Source organism: Enhydra lutris, unplaced genomic scaffold (assembly GCF_002288905.1).
Source record: "Enhydra lutris kenyoni isolate GAN:26980312 unplaced genomic scaffold, ASM228890v2 scaffoldscaffold4, whole genome shotgun sequence".
NCBI classification, from domain to species: domain Eukaryota; kingdom Metazoa; phylum Chordata; class Mammalia; order Carnivora; family Mustelidae; genus Enhydra; species Enhydra lutris.
Window position 1 is genome coordinate 49,070,899 of NW_019154088.1, and position 26,916 is coordinate 49,097,814.

A 26,916-nucleotide genomic window follows, 5' to 3' on the forward strand; every position below is an offset into this window, starting at 1 on the left:
GTCAGGAGTAGTCGCCCTCCAGCAGCTGCTAAATATCAGAGTTCATGCCCCAGGATGATGGCTGCCCCCTCTGTTCTCAACGTTCCTTAAGCCTCCTCTCCTGTCACTCCAGTGAGCTCAACTCTCACAGCTCAAAGCAGGCTGTGCAGCCCCTTCTTCTGAACTCTTTAATAAATCACTCCATAAATCTGCTTCTTAATATTCCAACCTCTTCCCAGGGCAGGAAATCACAAATGAAAAGACCATTTTAGGATTCCTCTTCACTTCAAAATCCCTTTACCAAAAATCTTTGATACTTGGCTTTACGTTTTCTTTAAATATACGGAATTTTCGCTGAAAAGTCAGGAGGTTGTCAGAAGGGTGTGGAGGTTCTAAAGCCTTCCGATCAAATTCACATCTTGGATTTGACAGAAATGTGGCCCTTCAGCACACATGAAGGCCTGGTGATTCAACAAGCCTGTTGAAGAGTTAAAGCAGCCACCATTTATAAAGGATCAACTCATGCAGGCACTAAGAACTTGGTTATCTCATTTTGTTCCCTCAGCAAATTTAGGAGAAATCCGAGTGACTTGAGTGTTCCACGAGTTGCCTCAAGTCACCCAGGCAGCGAGCACACAAGCAAGCGAGGCAGCACAGCTAGGATTCAAACCTAATTCTGACACCAGTGCTCCCCCTCTTCTCACAGCACAATGCCACTTTCATCACAAAATAGTTTCTTTCCTCCTAAAATAGACATTTCTTCAAGCATATTCTTGCAGATCACTACCACAGCAGAAGAACCCAGAAGGTCCCCTTTGCTGGGTCAACATGTTTTACTACAAAAGAATGGGACACAGAAAATGTGGGGGGTGAAGGGGGAAAGAAGTCCTGAAGAGGGCTTTCACTTTTGGCCCCTTTCCTCCTATTAGAGATCAGGTGAGCAGTCCCTGGAACAAATGGAATGAATACCTGCTTAGTTTCTCACTTCTGTGTCTACATCCCTGACTGGGAAGAAAGAACTGATGTGACAAGTCTCAACTAGGGAGAGAAGGCGAAATGGCTCCATGTCTGTGTTAATTAACCACTGCCTCCTCTCAGCATTTCTCTTCTGGCCCCTCGCTCTGGTCAGTGAGTCATGAAATGAGGACAAGACTCCAGGGAGGTGAATACCACAGCTGCACAGCCATGAACCAGAAATGACAAGACACAGGTGGTTAGCAACTTTCTTGCCCCATGGGTCTCTGCTCCCACACACCAGCAATGCATTTCTAACCAAGGGGAGCGCACACATTGTCCCACAACAGAGTACGAATCTGGAATGTTCATTTGAGCCAGTACAACCAGCCACTCAAAACGACAGCCTTAACCCCTCCACCCCCACAATGTATATGAAACCTCAGAACGTTTCACCTTTGCTGAACCTTCAAGCTGAAATACCTCATTACACTTGAGAGCATAGCTGGCACGAGCAGCCCAGTTCTTCCCCACTTGCTTCATGGGGCCCGTTTGCAAAAAACATTATTAATGGTCAAGAGATTCCAACAGAATTTGCCTGCCAAGATTTATTTGGCAAAGATACTCCATCTCCTGAAACATAGGTTTAAAAAGTCCGTTCCAATCTTTGTTTTGCTAAACGTTGCACCAACTCGCTGGAGAGAAAAATCGCAACTCTTGTGCAAACCAGCTTTTGCAAAATGAAATCCCAGCACCCAGTCTTCTCAAGCACTTACCCTCAGTGCTGGAACCGATGACATCCTCCACGCCTAGCACTTGCCTCCCCAGCCCCAGTGGTGGAGTGTGAGCTAGCACGGGGTAATTTAGAACGGCCTTTCCTTCTGGGTGGGCTGGAGGGACATCCTCTTCTGAAGGCAGGGACGGTCCCTCTGCGTGGGGAGGCGGGGCTCCCCAGGTCAGACCCGGTGAATCTCCTTCTATCTCTGAAGGAGCTGGGCTTCTGGTCCCTTGCTGTTCAGAAGACTCGACTGCGCCATTTAAATCTGGGGCATCTACCCCACCCGGAGCTCTCCCCTCTTTGGTTTGAGGCTCCAAGGTGGCCGATTCGGTTTCAGGCGAGAGGGGCCGATCACTAGCTGTCAGCTGTGGCAAAGGGGAGGCCGGATCAGAATCTGGTAGAGATATCCCACCTCCTAGAGATCTTGACTCAGCTTTCGGTTGGAAGGAAACCTCAATGTTGCTTTGGCCTTTCCATGTGTCCTCTGGCTCACTTGGGGGGTACTCCACTTCTCCCTCATTCTCATCATAGTAATCCAGATTGTCTTCAGTGTAGTCACTTTCCGGAGCTGCTGTAGGGCCAAAGGACTGCTCCAGGGGAGGTGAAGGGCGGGCTTTGGTAAGGTCTCCTCCAAGGGTGGCTGGCCTGATATTGTCCAGTGAGGAGGTGCTGCCGATATGAAAAGCCCACACTCCAGGAACCCCCAGGTTGCTCTGTCTAAATGAAAAGGAAACAGCGCATGACAAAAGTGTCCATTTACACAGCATCCCACAAGAGTGAGCGATTTATTTGAAAACTGGAAGACTATTAAGATCAGATTCAGAGTTTTCACAAGCATAAAATCAGGTCTACATGATAACTAAAAAGAGTATACTGGAATTTTGACATGAACTACCTCTTAACATGAGGTTTCAGAAGGCTAGACCATCAAATCAGAAATCTGCTCTAAAATTCACACATTTTGTCTAAAATCTAGCTATTTGAAAGCAAATAGGGAATGTGGGAATAGTTTATACCTTCTCTACTTTTAACACACTTGGGAAAATGTATGCTTAAAAATCTGTGCCAAACACTTAAACAGTAATTACTAACTACATACTTTTGAGACTTAGTCATGTACAAAATGCTTAATGTTCTTCAGTACGATCTTCAACGGAGGGGCAGTGACGTGCCCCATTTTACAGAGGAGAAAACAGGTTTAGAGAGGCTAACAAATCTTTTTAAGGTCATACAATGAATAATTAGCAGAGCTTGGACTTGAATTCAGCACTTCCACCAAAGCCCATGCTCTAAACATCTATATTATGTCAGAAAACCAATACACTATAGTCAGTCAGCAACTGAATTATCAATGGTCTCCGGAATGTTACAGACATTTCCCTGTTTAATCATATGGATTAATCAATTAACTAATTGACATAGAATGGTGAGTCGATGTAAAAAAACTCAAAGAAAAATAAATGCCCACATCTAAAAAATGCTGAGCAAATGCAGAACAAAGTTAAGGGGCCTATAAGAAAGTAGTTTAGTCAAAATGCCATGGGTTATAGAGGAGAGGTGTTCAGATACATCTGGAACCAGAGAGCTCATGCATTTTCTTTACTAGAAAAGAACACGGACCCCATTCAGTTTTCCAAATGTTCCAGTGACACATTATTTTAGCCAATGATACATTCTAAAGAGAATAACTACATATTTTATATGTAGTTAAAAAATTTTTCTAAAAAATTTTTTAAAAGCAACTTTGAACAAACAAGTCCCCAGACCAGCTCAGCAGCCTCCTCACAACTTGTATAAACGCAGATTCTCAGGGCCTGCTTCAGGCGTCCTGAGTCTGAAGCCCAGGCACACACACACACCCCCCTAGGGTCTTGCTAGCTTGAATGCACCAGTTTTTATTCTTCTCTGGTCTATTAGAAAATACCAGGCTCAAAGTCCCCCATGTTACAGGATTGCCTCAAAAGTCAGTCAGTGAGGTATAAGAGTTAATGACTAATAAGATAATAAGAAAATTATCAAATCATTATAATAACAAGAGACTTTTGCTGCTTTGGATAGGTACTGATCACATTCACATAGATTTCTATAGCAGTAGTATTTTTCAATACAATTCTAAGAATGTCTCTTTCTCTCCTCTCTTTCTACCTCTCCCACTCCCTCCTTCATGTGTATGCTCACACACACGCATGTGCATGTACACATGCAAAGCTGTTTCTGTTGTAATTATAACTACTTTAGGGAAAGAGGAGCAGAGAAAGCAAAACCGTGATCCTTTGTACAACATGCTATGTATACTTAGTATGTTCAAAGACTTAATGTTGGTGTTTTTTGGCAAGCAAATAAGGAACACTTTAGTAAGAAGATAAGAGAGAATCCTGAAGATCTGAAGATACACATTTATTATCACATCAGAGGTGTTGCAGCTGTGAAATTTCTTCTTGAAGTTAGAGAAATCTATAAAAGCTTCAAAGAATAGGGAAATACAAATCATGGCAGAAAGAAGTTAAGCAAAATAACCTTCTAATGAAATATAAATCACTATCTTGGCTTTTGTCATTGTGCATGATGGAAAAGTAATCAATTTGAGTTTATCTTAAAATCCGGGGTCATTTGGAAAGCTTAGTGATAGAATTTAATTTGTTTTCTAGAAAGGAAAACAAGGCTACAAAATGGGATGACAGTGCCTTCTTTCCTGGGTCATTAAGAGGAGTAAGTAAGAAAACCACATAAAATGTCTGTCATGAGGCTCTGCACATAATTAGTGCTTAGTAAATGCAATTTGTCTTCAAGGAGATAGAAAAATATAATATCAAAGAATACAAATGGCTGGATTTAAATTTCCAGAAGAGGAGTTATGCCAAATCTATTATGAATTACATATTTTATTACCCTTAAGCTTACAATTATAAGACAAGTTTGAGGAAGACAAAGATTCTATTGACTAGGAAAATAACTTTCTTCTTCAGAGATACATACTGAAGTGTCTAGTAGTTAGTATGAGCATGATGTTGGTAATTTCCTTCAAAATTCTTTTTTTTTAAAAGATTCTTATTTATTTATTTGACAGAGAGAGAGATCACAAGTAGGCAGAGAGGTAGGCAGAAAGAGAGAGAGAGAGGGAAGCAGGCTCTCTGCTGAGCAGAGAGCCCGATGTGGGACTCGATCCCAGGACCCTGAGATCATGACCTGAGCCAAAGGCAGCGGCTTAACCCACTGAGCCACCCAGGCACCCATTTTCCTTTAAAATTCTTAAGCAAAAAAAAAAAAAAAAAAAAGATGAATATTGTCAAAATGTCAACAACTTCTAAATCTAAATGATGAGCTTTTGGGTGTTCATTTAGCTATTCCCTCTAGTCTTCTGCGTATTTTTGAAAACTTAAATACTGAAAAGTAAAAATAGAAGATTAAATTAATCTTCTATTGGAGATTATTGGAGGTAGAGAAGAAGGCCTTTCCAAGAATAACAAAGATCTGAAATCATAAAAGAGCAATAACTTTGCCAACCCTAAATTTACATCTTCTAGATGTAAGTAATTTTTTTTTAATTTTATTTATTTATTTGACAGAGAGAGAGACATAACGAGAGAGGGAACACAAGCAAGAGGCAGAGAGAGGGGGAGAAGCAAGGCTTCCCGCCAAGCAGGGAGCCCGATGTGAGGCTGGATCCCAGTATTCTGGGATCATGACCTGAGCTGAAGGCAGACGCTTAACCCAATGAGCCACCCTGGCACCCCGGTAAGTTATTTTAAAGAGGAACATCTGGACAAAAATATTCACACTGTGTAAGAGGATTAATTTCCTCACTATATTTATTCTTATTTATAGGGGGTCTTTGGAGCTCTTCTTATTTATAGGAGCTCTTTTGATAGCAAAGGACAGGCAGAGAAGTCACAAAGATAGAAAAATGGCTATTACACATACGAAAAGGTGTTTGGTTTCACTAGTAAAGAAACGAGAGTGAGAGTATGAACATTTGACACCGACCAGAGTCACAAATATTGAAAAGAAAAGCTGCCGATCACGGTTCTCTCTTACCGGTGAGGACATAAACTGGACATTTCTGGAGGGCAGTGTGTTCATGTCCACCAAGATGTTCGACTGTGTATAGCTTTTCTGAGCAATTCTACTTTCAAGAAATTATCTTTCATGAAAATGAGAATCTAAAAATTTTATCCTTAAAACGATAAACATCTTCCTGAATGATACCTATAAGACAGTGATAAATGGGAAAATGCCGCATGGATAGCAAAAGAACCATAGTGGTTTTAAAAAGTTTTTGCAGAATGCTAAAGTCCTAGAAAGGCTATCAATACTGGCTATCACGTGAAGTAGTGATAGCGGGTAATGTGTGCTTTTATTTCACATTATTCGGCCTTGTTTGTGATTTCTTTTTTATGTTAAGTTATATGAAGGAAATATACCTCTGTCAGTCCCATGTCTTCTGTCCTCATCAAGCCACTCTGAGGTTTCTAGGAAGCATGAAAGATACAAACGAGGGCAGCCACGTTGGAGGGTCAATGGGAGCGCTATGAGGATGCATGCGCAGGCTGGTGCGTGCGTGCGTGCGTGCGTGCGTGCACGGGCGCGCATGCGCACGCACGTGTGGGTTAGTGCCGTGGGGTCTTTATCACTGTGGTTAGGGAGCACAGTTGCCTTTTCCTACAGGCTGCTTGGCCCCCTGTACCCTAAGTACAGTTGGCACTCATTCCAGTGCTCCGAAACCATTGATCCTTTCATCTGTTGACCCTCCCAGAATGCGGGCTGCTAGTGTGCGCGGCCTGTGCTTCAGACATCTTTGTATTCAAGTGCTGGGCCCCCAGTGATCAACAACATCTGAGGTGTAGAGAATCTGGGAGCTCCAGAGTGGGATAGGAAGGTGGAGCCGGAGGAGAGAAAGCAAGGAGCTGTTTTCTCACGTCTGGACTAAAAGGCAGCCTGGACGGAGACTTAAAGATGCCCAAGGTGGGTCCTAAGACTGGGAAACAAGACCAGGCTTCCCGCACAGAAGAAGTAGTTCGGGACTCCAGGCTTGTGCTTAAATTTTTACCACTGAGTAACTTCGAGGTGACAGGCAACTTAACTTCCCTAAGCTCATTTGTCAAACTGAGAAAGCAGCAGAACTTACCTCCTAGGATTCTTATGAGTTTTAATTAAGGTAACTTCTGGAAAGTGTTTTACAGTGTTCAGCAAATAGTAAGCTCTCAATAAATGTCAGCTCTGCATAACCATATTTGGTGGTGGGGCCTGCTCCCTGGCAGCTGAGCAAAGCAGATGGCATGCAAAAGTGTCAGGTCTTCCAGTGCCCAGGAATAATGTAATGGAAGGGAGAAGCCATTAAGTGAGGCTAAGTAACTGATGTATTCTGCCTGGCTTCTAGACCAGGATTTGGGAAAGGAATAAAAGCAAAGATTTTTTTTTTTCACAAGCCCTGAAATTAATATCAACTGGTGCTAACCCAGATATGGTGGCTCTGTGGACTGACGAACAGCAAAAGGGGCTTATTATTACTCTAGCAGAGTAAGCCTCTGATGGGTCTCAGGAATGTGCTGGCTACCTCATGGGAAACCAGTCAGCATGGTTTGAGTTAATGAAGTCAATACAGAAACCCCGAGACCTCTAACTGCTACCCATGTGTCTGGTTTTCCCTTTTCCCCAAATTACACTATTCTTGATTTAGCTTTTAACATGTATCTGTCCAAAAGATTATAAATCACAGCATCTCCTCCTTGTGAGATGATTAACCTGGAAAAATCTCACTCTGGGCAGTTATGTTACTGGACATTTTTATGTAGCTCCAAGAGCAATGTTTTTCATAGCAAGCCTCAGTGGCTGTGCAAACACATACACACTGTTTGGTTTCCAGTATCTATACCCAATAGGGCAGGAAGAATAAAGGGTCTTTTATATTTCTGTGAATTTGCTCCTCCCAGGGTCTAATCTAATCTAGTGTCTGGTTTTGACCTGATGCCTCCCTTAGAAGCCACCAAGATATTATTCAATGGCCCTATGGCCACTCAAGTTTGGGTAGCTCCGAAGGGTCATGACAGGGAAAGGCTTACTTACTGGTAGAGATTTTTCACAGACTGTTCAGTGCTGGTCAGGCTGAAATAGGGTCCCTCTCTCTTCGGGTCATCGACCTCCCCTCGGCAGAAGCCCACCCGGGCGGGAAGATCAAGCTGGACGTTGTAAGACTCTTTGGGGCGAGTTCCAAAGAACTGAAGGCCATTGGCAGGGTAAAGAAAGAGGGCGTAGGTATCAGACTCATCAGATGCCAAAACTGCCTGGAAAGTGTTCAGCTATGAAAAACAAAAAATAGGAAATATTCTTAATAAAACAAACAAGAAAAGAAAAATAATATAGAATGCAGGCAAAGCATCATAAAGTACAAGGGACTTCCCCCTTCTTAGGATTCCTCCAAATTGCTTTTTTTCTTTTTTTTAAGATTTTATTTATTTGACAGACAGAGATCACAAGTAGGCAGAGAGGCAGGCAGAGAGAGAGGAAGAGAAGCAGGCTCCCCACTGAGCAGAGAGCCCGACATGGGACTCGATCCCAGGACCCTTGGGATCATGACCTGAGCTGAAAGCAGAGGCTTTAACCCACTGAGCCACCCAGGTGCCCCCAAATTGCTTTTATACATTATATTCTTTTCAGTTTCTTCTCCAAGCTGTAATTGTGTAAGCTATATTATTATCATAATCCTCTTTTATCATTTAGGTTAATACTTAAAAGATGCATAGGTAAGAACCACAGGTTACAGAAATAATGTTTTTAAGGTTTCAAATTTCTCTCATCCAAACCTCTTTAAGAGCTAAGAGTCAGTACCAAAATTAACCCATATATACCCACTACCACTGCCCTAGTTTACTACACTGGGCCTCATGTGGCTCATTCATTCATTCCTTCATTCACCTTTTTACTGAACCCCTATTATGGACAGGCATGGTGTTAGCCATTGGCTGATGAAAAGGCCTCCTCACTGCACAGCCTCACTCTCTGTTCTTTTGCATCTGCCTTTTCACACCAGCACCTGAGTTGCTGACCCTCCTTTCACAGACCAGGAAACAAGACATGGGGGATCCCAGATCTGCCCACAGTCAGGTTGCTGGTATGCAGTGGCAGGCTAGCCGGCTCCAGAGTCCTTGCCCAGCACCACTAGGCCACCCTAGCTACTCCTTAGCATCCCATTTGAGGTGGTATATAACTGCCCCAGACGCTTTCCCCAGGGTTAGATCCCCTGCATCCTCATCAGACTATGTCACATTCCTGCTCTGTGCTGGGTACTTTAATGTTTCTGTATTTTTGCTCATGTTTCCCTGTGCCAGGCAACCCTCCTAACCTTCTAATGATGCCCTTCTGAGGTTTTCTCTGATTCCCTGTAGATTTATTTCTGTTCTCTGACCATCTATAACGCCTGGTGTTTCTGGTTATCATTCTGGTTACCATTCACCTCATTTTGCCTGGTTAGCTGTTTGGAAACTCCACTAATTAATAATTCACTTGCACCTTAATTCAGCCAAGTGCCTACTAAGCTAGACATTATGCTTGGTGCTGAAGGAAAAGGGAGCAAAGGAAGGGAGACTCTGCCTGGGGCAGTCTCACACTGAGACAGGAACAGCCATGGGGGAAATTCAGGAGAGTTACTGGAGAAGATAGTAGAGGCCAGAGGAAGGTGTGTGAGACATCAGGCTTGGGCTGGGGAGGCATCACAGAGGCGGCCTGTGAACATTCATAAACACAGGAGGAGACAAAGCAGGCCAGAGTGGGAGACTAGGTGTCTGAATTAGCTGCAAACTCAGCACCCAGGCCCTTGTAAAATCAGTCCTTGAAGTTCAATTTACTCTTGTATTTTAGCCAGACACTTTTGCCTTTACCTACCTAATGCTATCTTCACCCACACCTTCACATGATCTGTTAGTGGTAACTTCTTGTCTTAAAAAGGTATTATATTTAGGACTCTGAGAACTCTTCTCTCTCTTGCCAAGTCCCCCTCTTTTTTTAATTTGGTAGCGAACTGGAAGGTATTTATAAATGCCACTACTTCCTAAATAATGTGACTCTTAGAAACGTTATTTACTGGTAAAGGTTATTATTTCTCCATTTTGCTAGGCAGATAACAGTAGGCTCAGAGAAGAACATCACATCTTCCTAAATAAAATAGCAAACAACAGGAGGGCATCCTGCATTTTGTTCTGTCCTGGGCCCTTCTCCATATGCTGCTCAGAATCATCCAATGTTTTCTATTCCTTTTAATGTTCAATTGCAAAGTATAGTTTTGACACTTTGCTGATAGGACAAACCAATTCAGGTGTTTAAATGCTTTTCAAGAAAAAAAGAAGCATACAACCTTTCTTTTTGTTCTCTAACATAGACACACTTGCCTTATTTTGCTTTATTTCTTTTTTTAAAGACTCTCTATACCCAGCATGTAGAGTAATCTCTACTCTACACCCAACATGGGATTCAAACTTACAACCCTGAGATCAAAAATCTCGTGCTCTACTGGCTAAGCCAGCCAGGTACACCTACTTACTTTCTTAAAGCTCACAGACTTAAAGATGGCAGAGGTGGGGGGCTGGTATGTTTGTTATTTTTGCAGTTGTTGATTGTTTCATCGGCAAAGCTTGACTGTTCCAGAAACAAAAGGCAAAGGATGCTTTCTAGAATTTCTCAAAGCTGGGAAACCATAACTTCTGCCAAATGTAAACAAAGCCTATTCTGCATCATGTCCATACCTAATATAGACCACCTCCTCGATTAACGTTGATTCCCTAACTGCAGAGTACTCCTTTGGTCAGAATCAACAAAGTTCAGCTAGGGAAAGGATAGTACTTGAAGAAAGAGAAAGGACCTGTTGTAACAAGCTAAACTTTCAAAGCTCCTGGCATTGATTACTTAAAACAAATGTAAGATAGGAAGAATTCTGGTTCTAAGTTTAAAGAAATTCTGTTAAGATAAGGAGGGGGGGCGGTTCCACAGATTGTGAGGGAACTGAAGAGGATGGGGGAGGAGGGAAGGGAGAAAATAAACAGAACTGTGAAAGGGAGGGTCTGGCTTTTACTGTGGAGTCTGGGACTTTAGCGCTTTATTCATTCTGTCAGTCAGTCAGTAAATCCATTTTGATGAAAATTTATTCAGTGCCTTTTATATGCCATCCCTGAGCCAAGCACTTACACAGGTGGCAAGCCTTTATTTAATTTACTTGTCTCCACTGAAATAGGCAAAAAAGAAGATTTTAGATAGAATTTATGATCCCAAAGTACAGGCCAAAAGAGTTTGGCTGTTTAAAAACCACCCACACACCAAATGATCACTGTTAAAGTTCTCTCTCTTGGCTCTACAGAATTCTACATCTAACCGCTAAAGAGCACACTTCACAAAGTCCTGAAGTACCCCTCCTCCCAGAGCACTCCTCAACTAGCTTCCAGACCAGAAAGGTCTTCACATTCCTGGAGACCGAGAGCGCCTTTGCAAGAACCGCACATGCTCTGTCTCTGAAGATAAACCCTCAGATGGGCTGCCAAACCCCACAAAAGGGTCACCGGTTCCCAACTTCCTCAGGATCCCAGAGAGGAGAGAGGGGCCTCCATGGAAAGAAGAACAGGACAGAGGGTCAGGGCCAGTGGCTAGCCTGGCTTCAGGGTTTCTGCCATCCTGTTATCCCAAAGAGAGAAAAGCCAGAGTTGTTAGCAGAAACCAGGCTGGCTCTGACTCTCCCTTTCAGGTATGGGACATCACCAAGCAATGCTGACTTGACACATGGCAGAGCCAGGCTGATGGATACAAAACATACCCCTCTAGAAGCTTCTAAATTTGCAATTCATTAATTAATTGCAGCCATCTGGCGAAGCAACAGAACAGTACCAGCCTTATCCCAAACAGGTTGGCCTATAGTGGCTTACAAAAGTTACAATGAAAATGAAGAAGTAGGGTGACTCCTATAGGAGTTCTCTTTCCTTTCTTCCTTGGGGTCATGTGCTCTCCACAGTGGTGGCATCACTGACTTCTGGTCTCCAGGATTTGGGGTGAGCACTAACCTCTACTCCTTAATATACTTCTCCATCTCCCAGCACCTGTAGGTCACTGTTACAGGCATGTGTTCCTCTCATTCATCTGTATGCCCTAAACCCTACAGATCCTGCCCAAAATCCAAAGATCTATGCTCTAGTCTCTAATGTGACATCCTTCCTGATACTTGGGCTTTAGCAAAACTTAAGCATTTCATTAACCAATTTCCAAATATGTCTCTATGCAGTACATCTTCAGAGCTCTATTTTAGCCTCAGGTTAAATGTTTTCAGATAGACTCCAGACCTCCCCTCTTCTGGACTTGAGCTCCAGAAATCCAAAAGCCACAACAAAGGCCTCCTTTCACCTCTCATTCTCTCTGTGGGTTCACCCCCCTCCATCAACAACAATCATCCTTTGAAACAAGCCAACACACTTTAGTCCCCATATTGAGGCCTCTGATGGACAACCTTCCGCTCATGTCGTGTGACTGGTTCCACGACTCCCCTCATCCCTGTCTCCTGCCTTAGCTCTCTCAGCCCGCTCCCAGGACAAGGCCTTGCCCAGAACAGTTTCTCCTGCCGCCTCATTCTCAGGACCCATTCTTTCAGCTCTTTCGGCTCAACTTAAATTTCAGGTCAACAAAACATCCCCCATATCACACAGATTTGTGTGGCCCAGTTCCCCACAACTTCTGTCTGTCAAACAACAACAAAACAATTCTCCCCCTCCCCCCAAAACCACAGCTGAAGTAAACACTAGTCCTCTTTATGTCTCTGTCAACAAGTTTTTTGAAGATCAGTACCATGACTTCTTTGCCCGGTAAGGTACCTATGACAGTTGAGGACTCTCAGATTAACTGAACTGATAAACACTATTTGTTCCTTTTTTTTTTTTTAGAGAGCGAGTGCACCGCCCCCCTCCCTTGACTGGACAAGCCAGGGGGAGGGGGAGAATCTTAAGCACTTAAGCAGGCTCCACACCCAAGGCACCCAACAGGGCAGATCTCATGACCCTGAGACCAGGACCTGAGCCGAAATCAAGAGTTGGACACAACCAACTCAGCCACCGAGTGCCCCATATTTCTTCACTCTTGTTAATCTGTGGTTATACTTTGCCACTCCTGCAACATCAGATAAAAAACCTGGTCATACCCACCATGAATATCAATGGAGAGAAACGGCAACAAGTGAAATAGTTTTAAATGGTTTAAAGATGCCATTCCTCTGATATGTTCAAGTTTCCAGTAACTTTGCAACATAGGGTTAGTGTGTCAAGGTTTAAGAAAGCCACATAGAACTCACACAGCCCTCAGGCAAGGCAGATTACTATTTGCCAAAATCTATCTCCAAAGAACTATTAAAATAAGAACTCAAATCACAGGGCTCTTTCAAGTATTCAGAAGAACCTTCAATGTGGGTAATTGAAAAAACATCCTCTCTCCAAACAGAACCCTTATCTCCTTTCAAAACGAAACAAATTCTGAAGCCAACTCAGCATATGGCAATATCTGAAGAAGGATTTTAACTAGAAAAGTAAGAGAGATGGATTCTACAAATCTTTCTGTACTTCTCACCCAAAAGAGACAGAAGTTGCAGTTCCAAAAACCTAGTATTTAAGAAGAGTCCTTATGCAAAGCGCTTACATCACAGGGTCCTTACGAGGTAGAGAAATTTAAAAACCAGAATCTGCTCCTATCAAGCCAACATAGAGGGGCACAGATTGGCTGAGCATCCACACCCACTAGGTCTAAAAGAATAGAATGACTACTTTAAAATGTCACCCTACTTAAAAATGCCACCATAGTTAATTCTGATAACAATCCTGTAAGGTAGGCATTGCTTCCCCATTTTGCAGGTTAGGAAATAAGAATGAGGCTGTCATTGCTTCCAAAGTCTCCAGATAACCTTTCATAATGCACATCTTCTTTCAAAATGTTTTTATATTGTCATGGTCTTCACAACCACCCTGAAAGTTGGATGAAAGAGCAGTATTCCCATGTTACACATGAAATTGAAACAATAATTGACAAAGTCATCTTGTCTGTATTATAATTTTTGGTTTCAAATAAGCTGTGAAAAAAAATGGAATCTTAAAGCTCTAGTGTGATTTCATCATCCCAGCATTTCTGTGTAACTCTTCATCTCCAATTCATCTCACTCAACTCAACTTCATCATTATTCTGTTGAAAAAGTGAGACAGATGCAGCTGAATTCTACTCAAAGCATTGGAATACTAATTTGGAAGTAATAAGGTATCAGCAGCATCCTTGGTAGCCAGTTCCATTGTAAGTTCATTCTTCCTTTGAATGAAATATGATTCCAAGTACTCTTTTGGTACTAAGAGCAAATCAAGCTTTATTTATTGCAAGTCTTTGGGAAAAGCACAATTATTGTGTCCACCTACATCACTTGAGCCAAGGAAATGGATCTTGCATGAAAAACTTGGGTTAAAGGCACCTGGGTGTCTCAGTTGGTTACGTGACTGCCTTTGGCTCAGGTCATGATCCTGGAGTTCTAGGATCAAGTCCCGCATTGGGCTCCCTGCTCAGCAGAAGTCTGCTTCTCCCTCTGACCCTCCTCCCTGTCATGCTCTCTCTCTCACTCTCTCTCTCAAGCAAATAAATCTTTTTTTAAAAAATCTGGGTTAAAAGCAATAGAAAACAAAAAACTGGGGCACCTGCCTGGCTCAGATGGTAGAGCATGTGACTCTTGATCTTGGGGTTGTGAGTTCAAGCCCCACATTGGGTGTAGAGATTACTTAAAAATAAAGGCAATTAAAAAAAAGTAAGAATCAAGAAATGTGTACTCTAGGGGCACCTGGGTGGCTCAGTGGGTTAAGCCTCTGCCTTCAGCTCAGGTCATGATCTCAGGGTCCTGGGATCGAGCCTCACATCAGACTCTCTGCTCAGTGGGGGAGCCTGCTTCCTCCTCTCTCTCTGCCTGCCTCTCTGACTACTTGTGATCGCTCTCTGTCAAATAAACAAATAAAATCTTTAAAAAAAAATGTGTACTCTAAACATGCCTTTGCCTCACCAAGAGCAGAATTCTCAACAATTGCATTGTATTCTGTTTGTCATTATCTGTGAAATGCAAACAATAATCTTTGTTGTACTTATAGGATTGTTGTAGGAAGTCAGTATGATAAAATAATTGTTTTAAGAATTAACTAGGTAGCTTGAATAAACAACATATATAATAATTGTCTTAGTAGTCTTTCCTTTGAGCCCTTACCTTCTCAATAAAGACAAAAAGAACTCTGGCGGGTGGCGGAGGGGATTCAACCCGTTGCTTAAAATCCTTCAAAACCTACCCACTGTCAAAGAAACAATTCCAGACTCCCTTCAGAGCATGCTCTGTCCCCACCCCATGGCTTTTTCATCCTCGTGTCTGACCACCCTTCTTGTTCAGTAATAATGAACCACACGTAAGGCCCAAAACACATCATACTTCACAGCACATGGGTGATCCATCACATGCTATTTCTTCTGAGACTGGTCCACTATGCTCAACTCAGATTCAAAACTACTTCCTCATTAAAACTTTCCCAGATTGGGTCCCCAAAGTTAGTCTTTTTTTTTTTTAAATTAACATATAATGTATTATTTGTTTCAGGGGTACAGGTCTGTGATTCATCAGTCTTACACAATTCAGAGCACTCCTCATAGCACATACCCTCCCCAGTGTCCAAGATACTGCTACACTTAACATGATCAACGTCCCCACTAAACTATGAGTTCCTTGGGCGCAAAGAGTATTTCCTTTCACTGTGTCTATACCAGTTCTGAATTATAGTAAGTGTGCAAAAACAGTTTACTGAATGAATAAATCTTAATTACATTTAAATACAAATTGCTTATAACACACACTTATATGCATATGCCACATATGTTTACCAAAAAAAAAGACTGGCAGAAAACAGAATAAAGTATTAGCAGTGGTAACCTCTGGTTAGTGGAGTTACAAATAATGTTTATAATTTTCTTTTTTTATATTTTATATTTTATGTTTATATTTTCTTATTTTCTAATTTTTTTTATTATTAGGTATGTTATATTTAAGGTATGTTATATTAGGTATGTTATATTTAAGATTTTAGAGAGGGAGCACACAAGTGGGGGGAGGGGCAGAGGGGGAGAGAGACAGAGAGAGAGAGAAAGAGGAAGCAGACTCCCTGCTCAGCAGAGAGCCTGAAGACAGGCTTGACCCCAGGACCCTGAGATCATGACCTCAGGTGAAATCAAGAGTTGGTTGCTCAACCACTGAGCCACCCAGGTGCCCCTCTAATTTTAAATAAGTGTTTTAAACTTATATACAAAATGAATGAGTGAATATGAATGAATGCAACATGATGAGGAGGAGCCTTATCTTACTCATTTTCTCCAACCCTCCACCTAGCCCAATGCCCTGCACAAAGTAAGTGCCCAATATATTTGTTCGAATTGACTGTATTCTGTTGAATTGAATAACTGATATGAAACTCACATCTGTAAAAAAAAAAAAAACACTAAACAAACAAAACTAAATGTCTGACAAAAAATGAATGTCCAAAAAAATCACAAATTGAAATATCTTGTATTTCTAGATCTTCTCAGAATAGCCTTTTAGGGATATTTTTCTTACAGAACACAAAACAGGAATGGCCACCATCTTGAACTACTCAGTGAGAGTGGGCAAGCTGCTTAATCTTTCAGGGAGGATATGTGCCATCTTCTTATAGCTAAGAAATACTATGATGAGTTAAAATAGAGATAAACTGTAAGAGTTTCAGCCCTTCCAGTATGACATTTTAGATTCAGATCTTATTTCACAGGAGGAAGCCCTTACCTATTCCAGGAATGAGGCAGTTCACCATTTGCCAAGCCACCCTGATCCCACCTGACGTCCATTGGAGTACTTTCAATGTTGCTGCCCAGGGGCACCTGGGTGGCTCAGTGGATTAAAGCCTCTGCCTTCGCTCAGGTCATGATCCCAGGACCCTGGAATCGAGTCCCGCCCCTGGCTCTCTGCTCAGCAGGGAGCCTGCTTCCTCCTCTTTCTCTACCTACTTGTGATCTGTCTGTCAAATAAATAAATAAAATCTTAAAAAAAAAGAAAAATGTTGCTGCCCAGCCTAAAGACTGGGAGCTTGGATTGTTTTACTTTCTCAGGTAGACTGTAAAAGAAATGGAGGACAGTCCCCTGTAAACCAGGAGCATGTAAACTGATGTCTGTAGGGCAATTTGGCAGAAACTATCAAGAACTGGATCCTCTCTGGCCCACAAGTTCCACTTCCTGGAATATCAAGTAAGGACATGTGGAAAAATTAACTTAAACAAAAAAAAGCACTTCACAAAATTATGATGAAAAATTGGAAATCACCTTAATGATCACTGGACATATGGTAAATTCACTGGGTGGAATATTATGGAGATACTATAAATGCTGTTGTAGAAACATATTTAGTGACAATGAAACATACAATATACTACTGAGTGAAAAAATAGTTTACAAAACAGTATGTGCAGTGTGAACCCATTAGTGTTAATAGACAGTGACAGATAAATACAGACATTAATAGAAAGAAAAAACTTCTGGAAGATATAAATGAAAATGTTTAACTGATTATCTTTGAATGGTAGGAAAATGAGTGGTTGTTCTTTTTTAAATTGCCTGTATTTGCTCATGTTTTTCCTTCAACGAACATATAATTAGAAATAATTCTTATATACTTAGAGGTGATTCTAAAAATAAACAACCCAACAGTGAACTGCCGTGTGTTCTGAGGGCCTTCCACATCTGCACTGGGGCCCTCATACCCTTACTAGAAGTAGCCACCTCTCAGATCCTTAGAGGACGCCTGGAGAAAACAGCCTTCACTTCCAAGCCACTTCGGCCCTGGTGCCACCAAAGGATACATCAGGTTCAGCACGAGAGCGGACTCAGAAGAAATTCCAAGCCAGTTCCTGGGTTCCAGCCCAGAATTCAAACCCATCCCTCCACTGGCGCTCGGCGGCCAAGCATCCCTGGTCAGTTACCTCTCCTGAGGGCGGCACCCGGCTGCTGGCCTCCTCGTAGGCGCCCACCTGCTCCCAGGTGGCCAAGAAGGCGTGGGTGGGGGTGAAGTGCGCCGCGGTGCGCGGGAAGCCTGCGCGCACGTAGCGGGCGGCCAGGCCCAGCACTGCCAGGGACGTGTCCTCACGGTACAGGACCTGGCCCCGGCCCCGACTCGTGTCGATGTCCGCCAGGAACGGGGCAATGGCCGGAAAGTCTGTGGGGAAATCGTCGTCCACGTACTGGGTCTCCCTAGGGAAGTCCTGAGTGGAGATGATACCGTTGGTGCCCACCTGTGGGAAGAGATGGACAAAAGGTGATGGTCGCGTACGCGCCAGGAGGCCCTCGGGCGGCCACAAGTCCAAATGTGCGCGCGCCCACCCTGGCTACGCACGGAGAGAGGACAACAGCCGGGGAGGCTTGAAGCTGCCCCTTCTCTACCCGCTGGGAACGGGACTCCTGATTCAGGGCGACCAGCGCAACTTCGGCCCGCCTGACGCCCGCCACCTCTACCCCACAGCTTGGTGCGATGGGTGCAGAGCCCTAAAACTCCTGGTTCACTTCTCTTCTCACTTCCCGCACAACGCTGGAGAAGACCTTCGGGTGCGAGGAGGGAACGCACCAGCTCTGCAGCGGTGCACAGCCTGCTCGCGGTCCTTACTGGAAACCCTACCGGCCGCCCCAGCATCCCCACCTCCTTTTCTGCCTGGGACGCTTATGCAGCTGCGAATCTGGGTCTGACTTCTTGCTCTTCCTTTTGGGTAAAGAAAAGCAAGTCAGACAGCAGCATCGCTGCAGAGCCAGGTCCCCACCCCAGGGGCGCTCGGGGACAGCCCGGCGTGCGGACTATTTCTTCCGCTCAGAAGGCAGGGGTTCGGTGAGATCCACACTACAGTGACCCGTGGGAAGAATCTGCGAGAACTCTGCCGGTTCCCTCACCAAGCGGGGGCTGAACTTACGTAGAGGTAGCTGAACTGGGCTTCGTAGAAGCGCAGGGGACTCGCCAGCTTCACTGGGGTTGAGCTTTCGTCGTCGCCTTCCTGCAGAAGCTGGTCCCCCCGCGATTGACCGTAGGGGAAGAGCTCCTCTGGGTGCAGCGCCCCGGCTCGGGACAGCAGCAGCAGCAGCAGCAGTGGCGGCGGCGGCAGCGATGGCAACGCCAGTCGCCGGGCGGCCCGGTCCCCCCGCATGCTGGCTCGGCTCCTGGGCTGCCCCGCGGCAGAGCGCGTCCCGGCCCGGCCAGCCAGCCCACTAGCTGCGCGGAGCCAGCCTCTAACCTGGATCCCCGCGGGTGCGCGGCCGGGCGGGGACTCCGGACCCTCCCAACGCGCTGACTGGCTGCAGCGCTCGGCCGGGGACCAATCACCGGCTCGGGGAAAGTTCGACAGCCGCGGCCACATCTGGTTCTTGTTAGTTTTCTAAGGCAGCGGTCGCCGGAGCCGCGGAGCTGGCGAGGTAGAAGCCTGGGGCTGTCCGGAGTGCTGCTCCGCCTCCGCAATCCGTGAGCGGCCGGGCTCGCTCCCGCCCTCCTGCAGGGACTGCTCCGCGGAGCCCGCGAGCCCCTCCCCCGAGACCAAATGGCCCGCCAAGTCCGAGGGCAGCGGCGCTGCAGGAGAGGACCTCAGCGCCAAGGGGGAACCCCGCAGCGGCGTGTGCAGCTGCTGGCTGGCGTGACGCGCCCCGCCAGGCTGGCAGGGCGAGGGTGTGGTGGTGGGGTCCTGGGCGCCCCTCGCACTCAAATCATTGTTGCAGCCGCAGCTCCCTTGCTCCACCCAGAGAGGCCCTGCCAAGAAGCGCGCTTTTGTATGAAGCCGGAATGACGGGGGGTGGGGAAAGTCTAATTTCTAAATTCCGACCCCCTTCCTAAGGCTACAGCCTGGAAAGACTGGACTACCCGCCGAAATGCCCACCAGTCTGGGTCTGGGTCAAGAGAGTTCTCTGCTTTGTACCTTTCCCAGGGAAAACGGGACCTGGAAAGACCATGAAACACTCCTGTGTGTGATGGGCTCCGTGTGCAGCATGGAATGAAGTATCCCATTTGGGCAGCGGAAATGGGTGAGGCGCCAGGGTGGGGGTACCTTGCAGGCAGGGAGCTGCCCTTGCAGTGGGCAAGGGGGTGGTAACTTGAGCCGCTCCCTGGGACTGGAAACCAGCTGCTAGATGTGGGAGAACCCCATCCACCACAAACAACCGCTCTGTGAAGCATCAGGAGCCAGACGAGATTTTATTACCACTTTTATTATCAAGAGCTTGAAATTTCCCAAATAGTCTGTTTTCTCTCTCTAGCCCCCATGGGGTCCTTGGAAGCAAAGGTATTTTAAAAGATGGAAAAAAGCAAACCCTTGGAAATGCCTTAAGCGATGTTCAAAAGACAAATTTCTTTTTGTGGGTTTTTATTCCAGTTATACAAATCCTTCTGGGCCCACAGGCCAAGCCCTGAAAACTTTGAAGATATCAAACTGTGAGAGTCCCAGTATCAGCACAAAGTGGAAAACTGGCCCAAGGCAGTAAGCTTCCTCCCACTGTGAAGAGTCGTATGCTTGTTTTTATCAAAGTGTATTTCTGCTTGCACATATATGTTCTCATTTCTATGGGAGATAGATACTTTCACCATACTTAGGAGGAAAGGAATGCTCGAAGACATGACATGAAATGATTTGACCTAGCCAAGGTCACCTAAAGTTACTCTTTGATATAAAATCCTTCACCAGCTTTCACTAGGTTTTCCAAAACTCTCAACTGAGTTTAATTTTAAAAAGCTGACATTTATTTGGTGGTAATATAAGCTATCAGCTACTAACATAGGCTACCAGCTGTAGGCTACTGGCTTAAAATGACTCCCAAAGATCCCCATTTTATGGTGTTCATTCCCTTGTATAATCCCTTTCCCTGGAGTGTGGGCTGGCCCAATGACTTTTACCCTACAGAATGTGGCAATGGTGACAAGAAGTCACTTTGCTGATTAGGCTACATCTGTCTTGGTCACAGGTCCTCTGTCACTGACTGATGATTCAAGCTGTTATGCTGGGGAGGCCCACATGTCAAGGAAACTGAGGGCAGCTTCTGGCCAATGGCCATCCAGGCACTGAATTCCCCCAACAACCATGTAAGTGAGCTTGGAAATGGATCCTTCTCATGTCTTGAGATAATACCTCATCTCTGGCTGATACTTCATTACAGCCTCGTGAGAGACCCTGAAGCCGAAGACCAGATTCTGGACCTGTGAGAACTTAATAAATGTGCATTATTTTAAGCTGTTATGGTTTGGGATAATTTCTTATGTAGCAATAGATAAGTGATACAGCTAGACACTGTGCTAAGGAAACCAAGACTTCAAGGAATTAAAAAAAAAAAATCAGTTACATGGATTGTAAGTACCAGAGTCAGGATTTGAACTCAGTACTGTCTGATTTCTAAACCTCCACTCTGAAATACTAAATCATATTGCCACAAGGTTCTCTGCAAGGCTGTTCTAGCCTAGCTCTCTGACTTCAGCTCTAGGCACAGCTACCATTTCAGCTGAGACTTTAGTTCTCAATGTAACCTTCTATTTTATGGCACAGACCACCTTCCCATGCTAGTTCTTCTACCTGTAATGCTTTTCCTAATCAGTCTCCTCTAGCCAACACTCATTCACTCTTGAACACATGAATAAAAATGCTTCTCTTTCCAGAAGCTTCCCTGGAAGCCACAATCTGATTTAGAATCTCCATGTGCCATGTGCATGCCATTATCATATTGCCAACCCCACTGTATCTCCCTGAGTCCGTGATGCCCCATGTCTCCCTCACCCCCACAGGGACTTTGTCTTATGGGCGCCTGCCACCGCAATGCTTGCCTGGCTCTTCTGGAGAAACTTAGAGAAATGTTTGTTGAATGAGTGAAAGCAAGCCCACAACCCTGGGGCTAAGATCCCTATCTGCGGACACAAATGAAACACCACCTTTCCTGCTAATCTGAGCCAAGTTTAGTAATCCTCTTTACCAGGTAGCAGAGCAGCTCACCTTCCACTGTTTCCCAGCCTTTGTCATTCTCTCATTCATCCACCCAACAGCTATTTCCTGTGTTTACCAAGACAAACACAACTAGGCAAGACAGAATGGAGTATAAAGTGTGACCCCTGAGCTCAAGAAACTCTTGATCTGGGAAGACGAAGCATGAATATGAAAAAGCAGCAACATCACAAACTTAGCACAGATTTAACAACATAACAGGTAAGAAGAGCTGTGCCACTGACAGGATGTCACCAGTTTCGAATCTGATGCTGAGCACAACAAAGTAGATCCAAGAGGGCAGGAGCTGAAGTGAGCAGTGCTGGCTCGCTACTGCTTCAAGTGGCCGGATTCTTCTTAAATACGAGGCTATAGACACTGGTACTTGGGCAGACATTCCTTTGAGCTCTTCCTCTAATATTATTTTTAAAAAGACTATGGCATCCAGTGGTTTCTCCTTTAAAATGTCACTCTGTGTCTTCAGGAAAAGAAAAAATCTGTCATAGTAATTTCCCTGGTCAAAGTAAATACTGAAGAAATACTTCTCTTGTATCCAGTCCCGGAGTAGAATTTCCGTGACTTGCCAGACTGGCTGAGGAGGCAGAGGCCCCTTTTGGGTTGGCAATTATGAGAGGACCTCTACAGACATCTTAGTCCTCTTGGATTCATCTGTACGGTGACTCGGAGCATTACGTGAGAGGTAAGATGATTCAGGTGCAGAACTTTTTATCCCAAGCCAGGAATGGTACCAGACCTCTTGCCAACAGACCTCATCAAGAGTCTCCACAGTTCTATTTGTGTGCATGTGTGGTTACGTGTCTGTTAGAAATACCGAGACTTCAAGAATGATGGTACTTCCTGTTATTTTAATCAAGAGAATGAAAACACATTTGCTCCACAGTGTGGCAAATAGATGTGGGGATTCAAGACCAAGGTCTATGTATAGCCCTGACTGGTATGTGTGTATGTTTGTGTTGGAGGTGGGCTTGGCAGAAAATGTTCTGGTTCTTATTGCTCACAGTGATTCTTTGCATAACTTTACTATCCATTAAATTCCAGGGTGGGTATCCTAGCATGTAGGAAAAACAAGGCTGTACAAATTAGCACATCTCCTCAGACTTGGGCTTAATTGAAATTGTTAGGCCTAAGAAAAACTGTGCACTGTTTAGAAGTTCTGAGTAGTTCTTGAGATAGATTTGGTGAGATCCCTACATTCTAATGACCTCCAGATAGACCCCAAAGACCACTAAGCTTTCACTTGAGTTTTTCATTTATATCCCTCCCCAGGTGGGATGACACATCGAACCCACTTCTAGAATTAGATCCTCTACCCAGAATTTCTGAGTTTTCAGTTTTCATTAGTGGCAGCAAGAGCTGCTCCCTCTTGATTACCATGACCCGGTCTCCGGTCCCCATCGGCTCTCACCAGCTAGCTTTCATGACAGAAACAATAGGGTAGCTCCCCAAGCCGTATACCCAATCTCCTCCCCTGTGTGAATCCACCACAGAGCAAAGGAGAGGAGTGCTCTCTCGGGTTCTCTCACAGCTACAGTCACCATCTGGCAGTCCTCGCCAACCTGCTAGCAGTTTGCTGAAAGGCTGGTGACTTCCAGGAGGGCCCTTACCTGGGTGATTCTTGGGGATAGTTGCATCTTTCTCCAGTCTTGCTGCCTTACATGTGGATGTGTTGGTTTGAGCTTGGACAACCGTCTTCTTCAGACCTTAGTGACAACTATGAGGACAAAAGCATGGCAAGGCAAAAAGTCAGATAGGAGATGAGTGTCTCAGTCAGTGAGTAACTGCCTACCCCCAGACTGTCTGTTCGGTGAGAAAACCAACCCGCGTTGCTGAAAGCCACTGTCACGTGCCCCTGTACCTAATCCTGATACTTGGCTAACTCCTTTCTCTACATCTGTCTAACACACAAATATGACCACCACACACTCCTGTCTAGGCCCCTTGGGTCGATCCTCCCTCACCTGCAGGCTGAACCTTGAGCTGGAAAGGCCCTGAGGCTTGGCCTCTGTCTGCCGTCTCCTGCCCTTTCCTACCTAGACCTTTAGCAAAACTGAGCTATTAGTAGTCCCCCATCCGCATAGAAAGCTTGACTCCAGTGTGCCCGTTTATGCTGTTCCTTGCCTGGAACCCCCTTCTGATCTCCTGATGATCTCTCACGGCCTCCAGCACTCAGTTCAGACGTCACTTCACCTCAGGAGCCTCCCAGAGTTCTGGCAGGCTCTGAGGGATTGGAACACCTGGGCACACTCCCATCTCAGGGCCTCACCATAAATACTGAAGTGGTCTATTTCTATCTGTCCCTTTAACTGGTTAAAAGGGCCTCAGGGCTAGTTTCCATATAATGGCACACTTTAGTCTTCTCTTCTTCTTATGCCCTCTAATGGACTTGGTACATCTATTTCAGATCATTTTTACCACAAGCCTGAGCACAGAGAAAGAGACAGGCCTTAATAGGCCTCTAGAGTGTGAACCAAGCCTAAAGGCAGGACCACATTTTCCTCATCCTGAACATCCCAGGCTTAGCAGAGTAGCTGGTACAACCTTCTGGGCTGTTTAGTAAACCATTGTTGATTTGAATTGGGAAAGAGTGTTGTAAAGAGATCTTCCCCAATAAATAAATAAATAAATAAATAAATAAAAATAAATTTTCCTTCACTTCCCACACTTTTTCCTGAATAATCTACTCCCTGATTCTTCACCTATTAGTTATATTCTGGATTGTTGTGGAATAAAAGGAATTAACAGGTGTGGCTTTTATGATGGTAGCCATCATATACCTTCACTACTAATTATATTTGAAGGTATTATAGCTAATGGCCTTATTTTCCTCTAGAAAGAACGGTGCAGAAAGGCCAAAACTGTTCTCTCTCTCCTTGCAACTCCATTGCAAACATGGCCTGAACCTCACAAATAAGCCCTTAACATCAGCATCCATCTTCTTCACAAAGACTTCTCACCCCACCCAGACTGCAAGTTCCTCAAAGGGTCTACTTTTCACTTCCTTTAAATACACCCACCACTATCTGACACAATGTTGAATAAATAGGGCTGGTCAACTTCTAATGAGTTGAGTGACTGCCCAAGGGTGAGCTCAGTGTGTGCTGTCTCCATTGGGTAGTGGCTGTGGTTGTGTTTCCAAAGGCTGTTGTCCTTGGCTTCATCTTGTCTTTCCTAGACATCCTGTGCTTCTTACCAAATTGAGTCACCTCGTTTCTATTGCATGTGACCTACTGGCCATTGTCCCTTGCTCAACAAGTTAGTGCATGAGTCAGAACAATGCTAATAAAGCCAAAGATAATAATAGCAAGCCTTAACTGAACCTTTATATTGTACCAGGTTCTAGTTAAGGACTGCATATACATTATTTCGTTAATCCATTCAACATATTCAGTTTGCAGGTGAAGAAAGGAACAGAGAGGGCTTAAGCAACCTGATCAAAAACTCAGCCAGCAAGAACTGAAACCAGAATTCAAACTCAGGTGGTCTGACTCCAGAACTCAAACTTCTAACCCCTGAAGACTGTGGATCTGATTCTCTGGTAGACCAGTTACTTTGCTCAGTAATGTATTCACAGAGAGTACCTTTAATTCTGTAGACCTGATAAAGGTAATTAGTTCTAATATTCCCTATAACTTATAAAGTTGGAACTGTATTATCTTTATTACAAACCATCTAGTGCATGTTTAGGAAATTATAAATACATAAACTTCATGGAGAAAATATGGCCCAATACCCTTAAGGAGTTTGTAATCCAGATTTGGAGATAATAATAGCTATAATTTATGGAGCATTTTAAAAAATTTCTCCCTTTTATGGCTTTTAAAAAAGATTTTATTTATTTATTAGAGAGAGAGCATGCACACATGAAAGTGAGAGAGGGAGAGAGAGAGTAGGGGAGGAGGGGTAGAAGCAGAATCAGACTCCCTGCTGAGCAGAGAGGCTGATATGGGATTCAATCCCAGGACCCTGAGGTCATGGCCCAAGCAGAAGGTAGATGGTTAACCGATTGAGCCACCCAGGTGCCCCAGTAATTAACTTATGGAGAATTTATTATGCAACAGACACTGTAATATATTATTTGCAATCCTTACAACAACTCTACAGGATAAGGAAAATGAGATTCTGGACTTTAACAGACTTGCTCAGGCCCTAACAACTAGCCGTAGCTGAGCTAGGATCTGATGGCCCCAGTAGTCACATCAACTGTAAATATGGTTGTGTTTCATTTATTCAGTGACAGGAACCTGGTACATAAGTCATCCAGAATGACAATGAGCACCAAAATGAGCCAGCAATCTTCCAAGCATACAACAGAAATAAATAACAAAAATGACAAATAAATGAAGAAAAGACAAAAATGTGAAAGCTATAGAATCTTCTCAGTGCTTGATTCCATTCATATATTGATAGATTCCCCAAGCAGTAACATGTCCATATCAGACACCACTCATATTTTTTAATAATGTAATACTACTACCAAGGTTAGCATGCATAAGAACAAACTCTCAAGTTCCAAATGGAGTACAGTGGACTATGTCCCATGCTTGCCCTCTTTTTTGTTGTTTTGTTTCTACCACGGACATGTAACCTGATAAAGATAGCCCATGAATTGGCTAGGGTGCATTTCTACTGACAAAGTAAGGTACATCAAAGTGAAAAGCAGTATTTTAGCACACAATCATGGTAAATAAGAATCTCTCTTTGGACTTTGTTTGTCAGTCAGCTTATGTCGGCAAGGCCCTCTGGTATATGGTCTTATTCCCAAATCCAGTGTTTTACAGCTATAGTTCTCAACAATGGCTGTCCATGAGAATTACCTGGGAAATTTTTTCTCTCTCAGAGACCACTTAAAACAGAGCCCCTGGGGTTAGACTCAGGTATCAATATGTTTTAACGTTCTCAAGGTGATTCAAAATATAGCCAAAGTTGAAAACCACTGTTCTATAGACACCTTAGAAACAGCCTGCTGGCCACTTTGACCTAAGGAAAACCTACTCATAAGCCACGGATTATTTGAACCTGCTCTTAATATTTTTTTTCAAGATAAAATGTCTCTCTTCTATAGCTATGGTACAAAGCAGTAAGGTTTAAACAAATCCTATAGTAGTATGAGCAGATTCACTCCACATTTTTTTGGAGGAAACTATGATCTTACC

The 26,916-nt window shown here is 44.1% G+C and overlaps 1 protein-coding gene across 1 annotated transcript in view; it reads right to left on the reverse strand.

Annotated features, from left to right (window-relative positions):
• The window catches only part of LOC111162157 (nidogen 2), a 60,472-nt gene extending 41,532 nt beyond the window's left edge, over window positions 1-18,940 (reverse strand). Inside the window, exons 1-5 of the mRNA XM_022526353.1 lie at window positions 18,710-18,940; window positions 17,735-18,043; window positions 7,775-8,007; window positions 2,141-2,428; window positions 1,710-2,065 (exon numbers count right to left, since the gene is read on the reverse strand). Of these exons, the coding sequence (XP_022382061.1) occupies window positions 1,710-2,065; window positions 2,141-2,428; window positions 7,775-8,007; window positions 17,735-18,043; window positions 18,710-18,940 (1,417 nt within the window). The remainder of the gene's footprint in view (window positions 1-1,709; window positions 2,066-2,140; window positions 2,429-7,774; window positions 8,008-17,734; window positions 18,044-18,709) is intronic.
• Window positions 18,941-26,916: the final 7,976 nt, after the last annotated feature.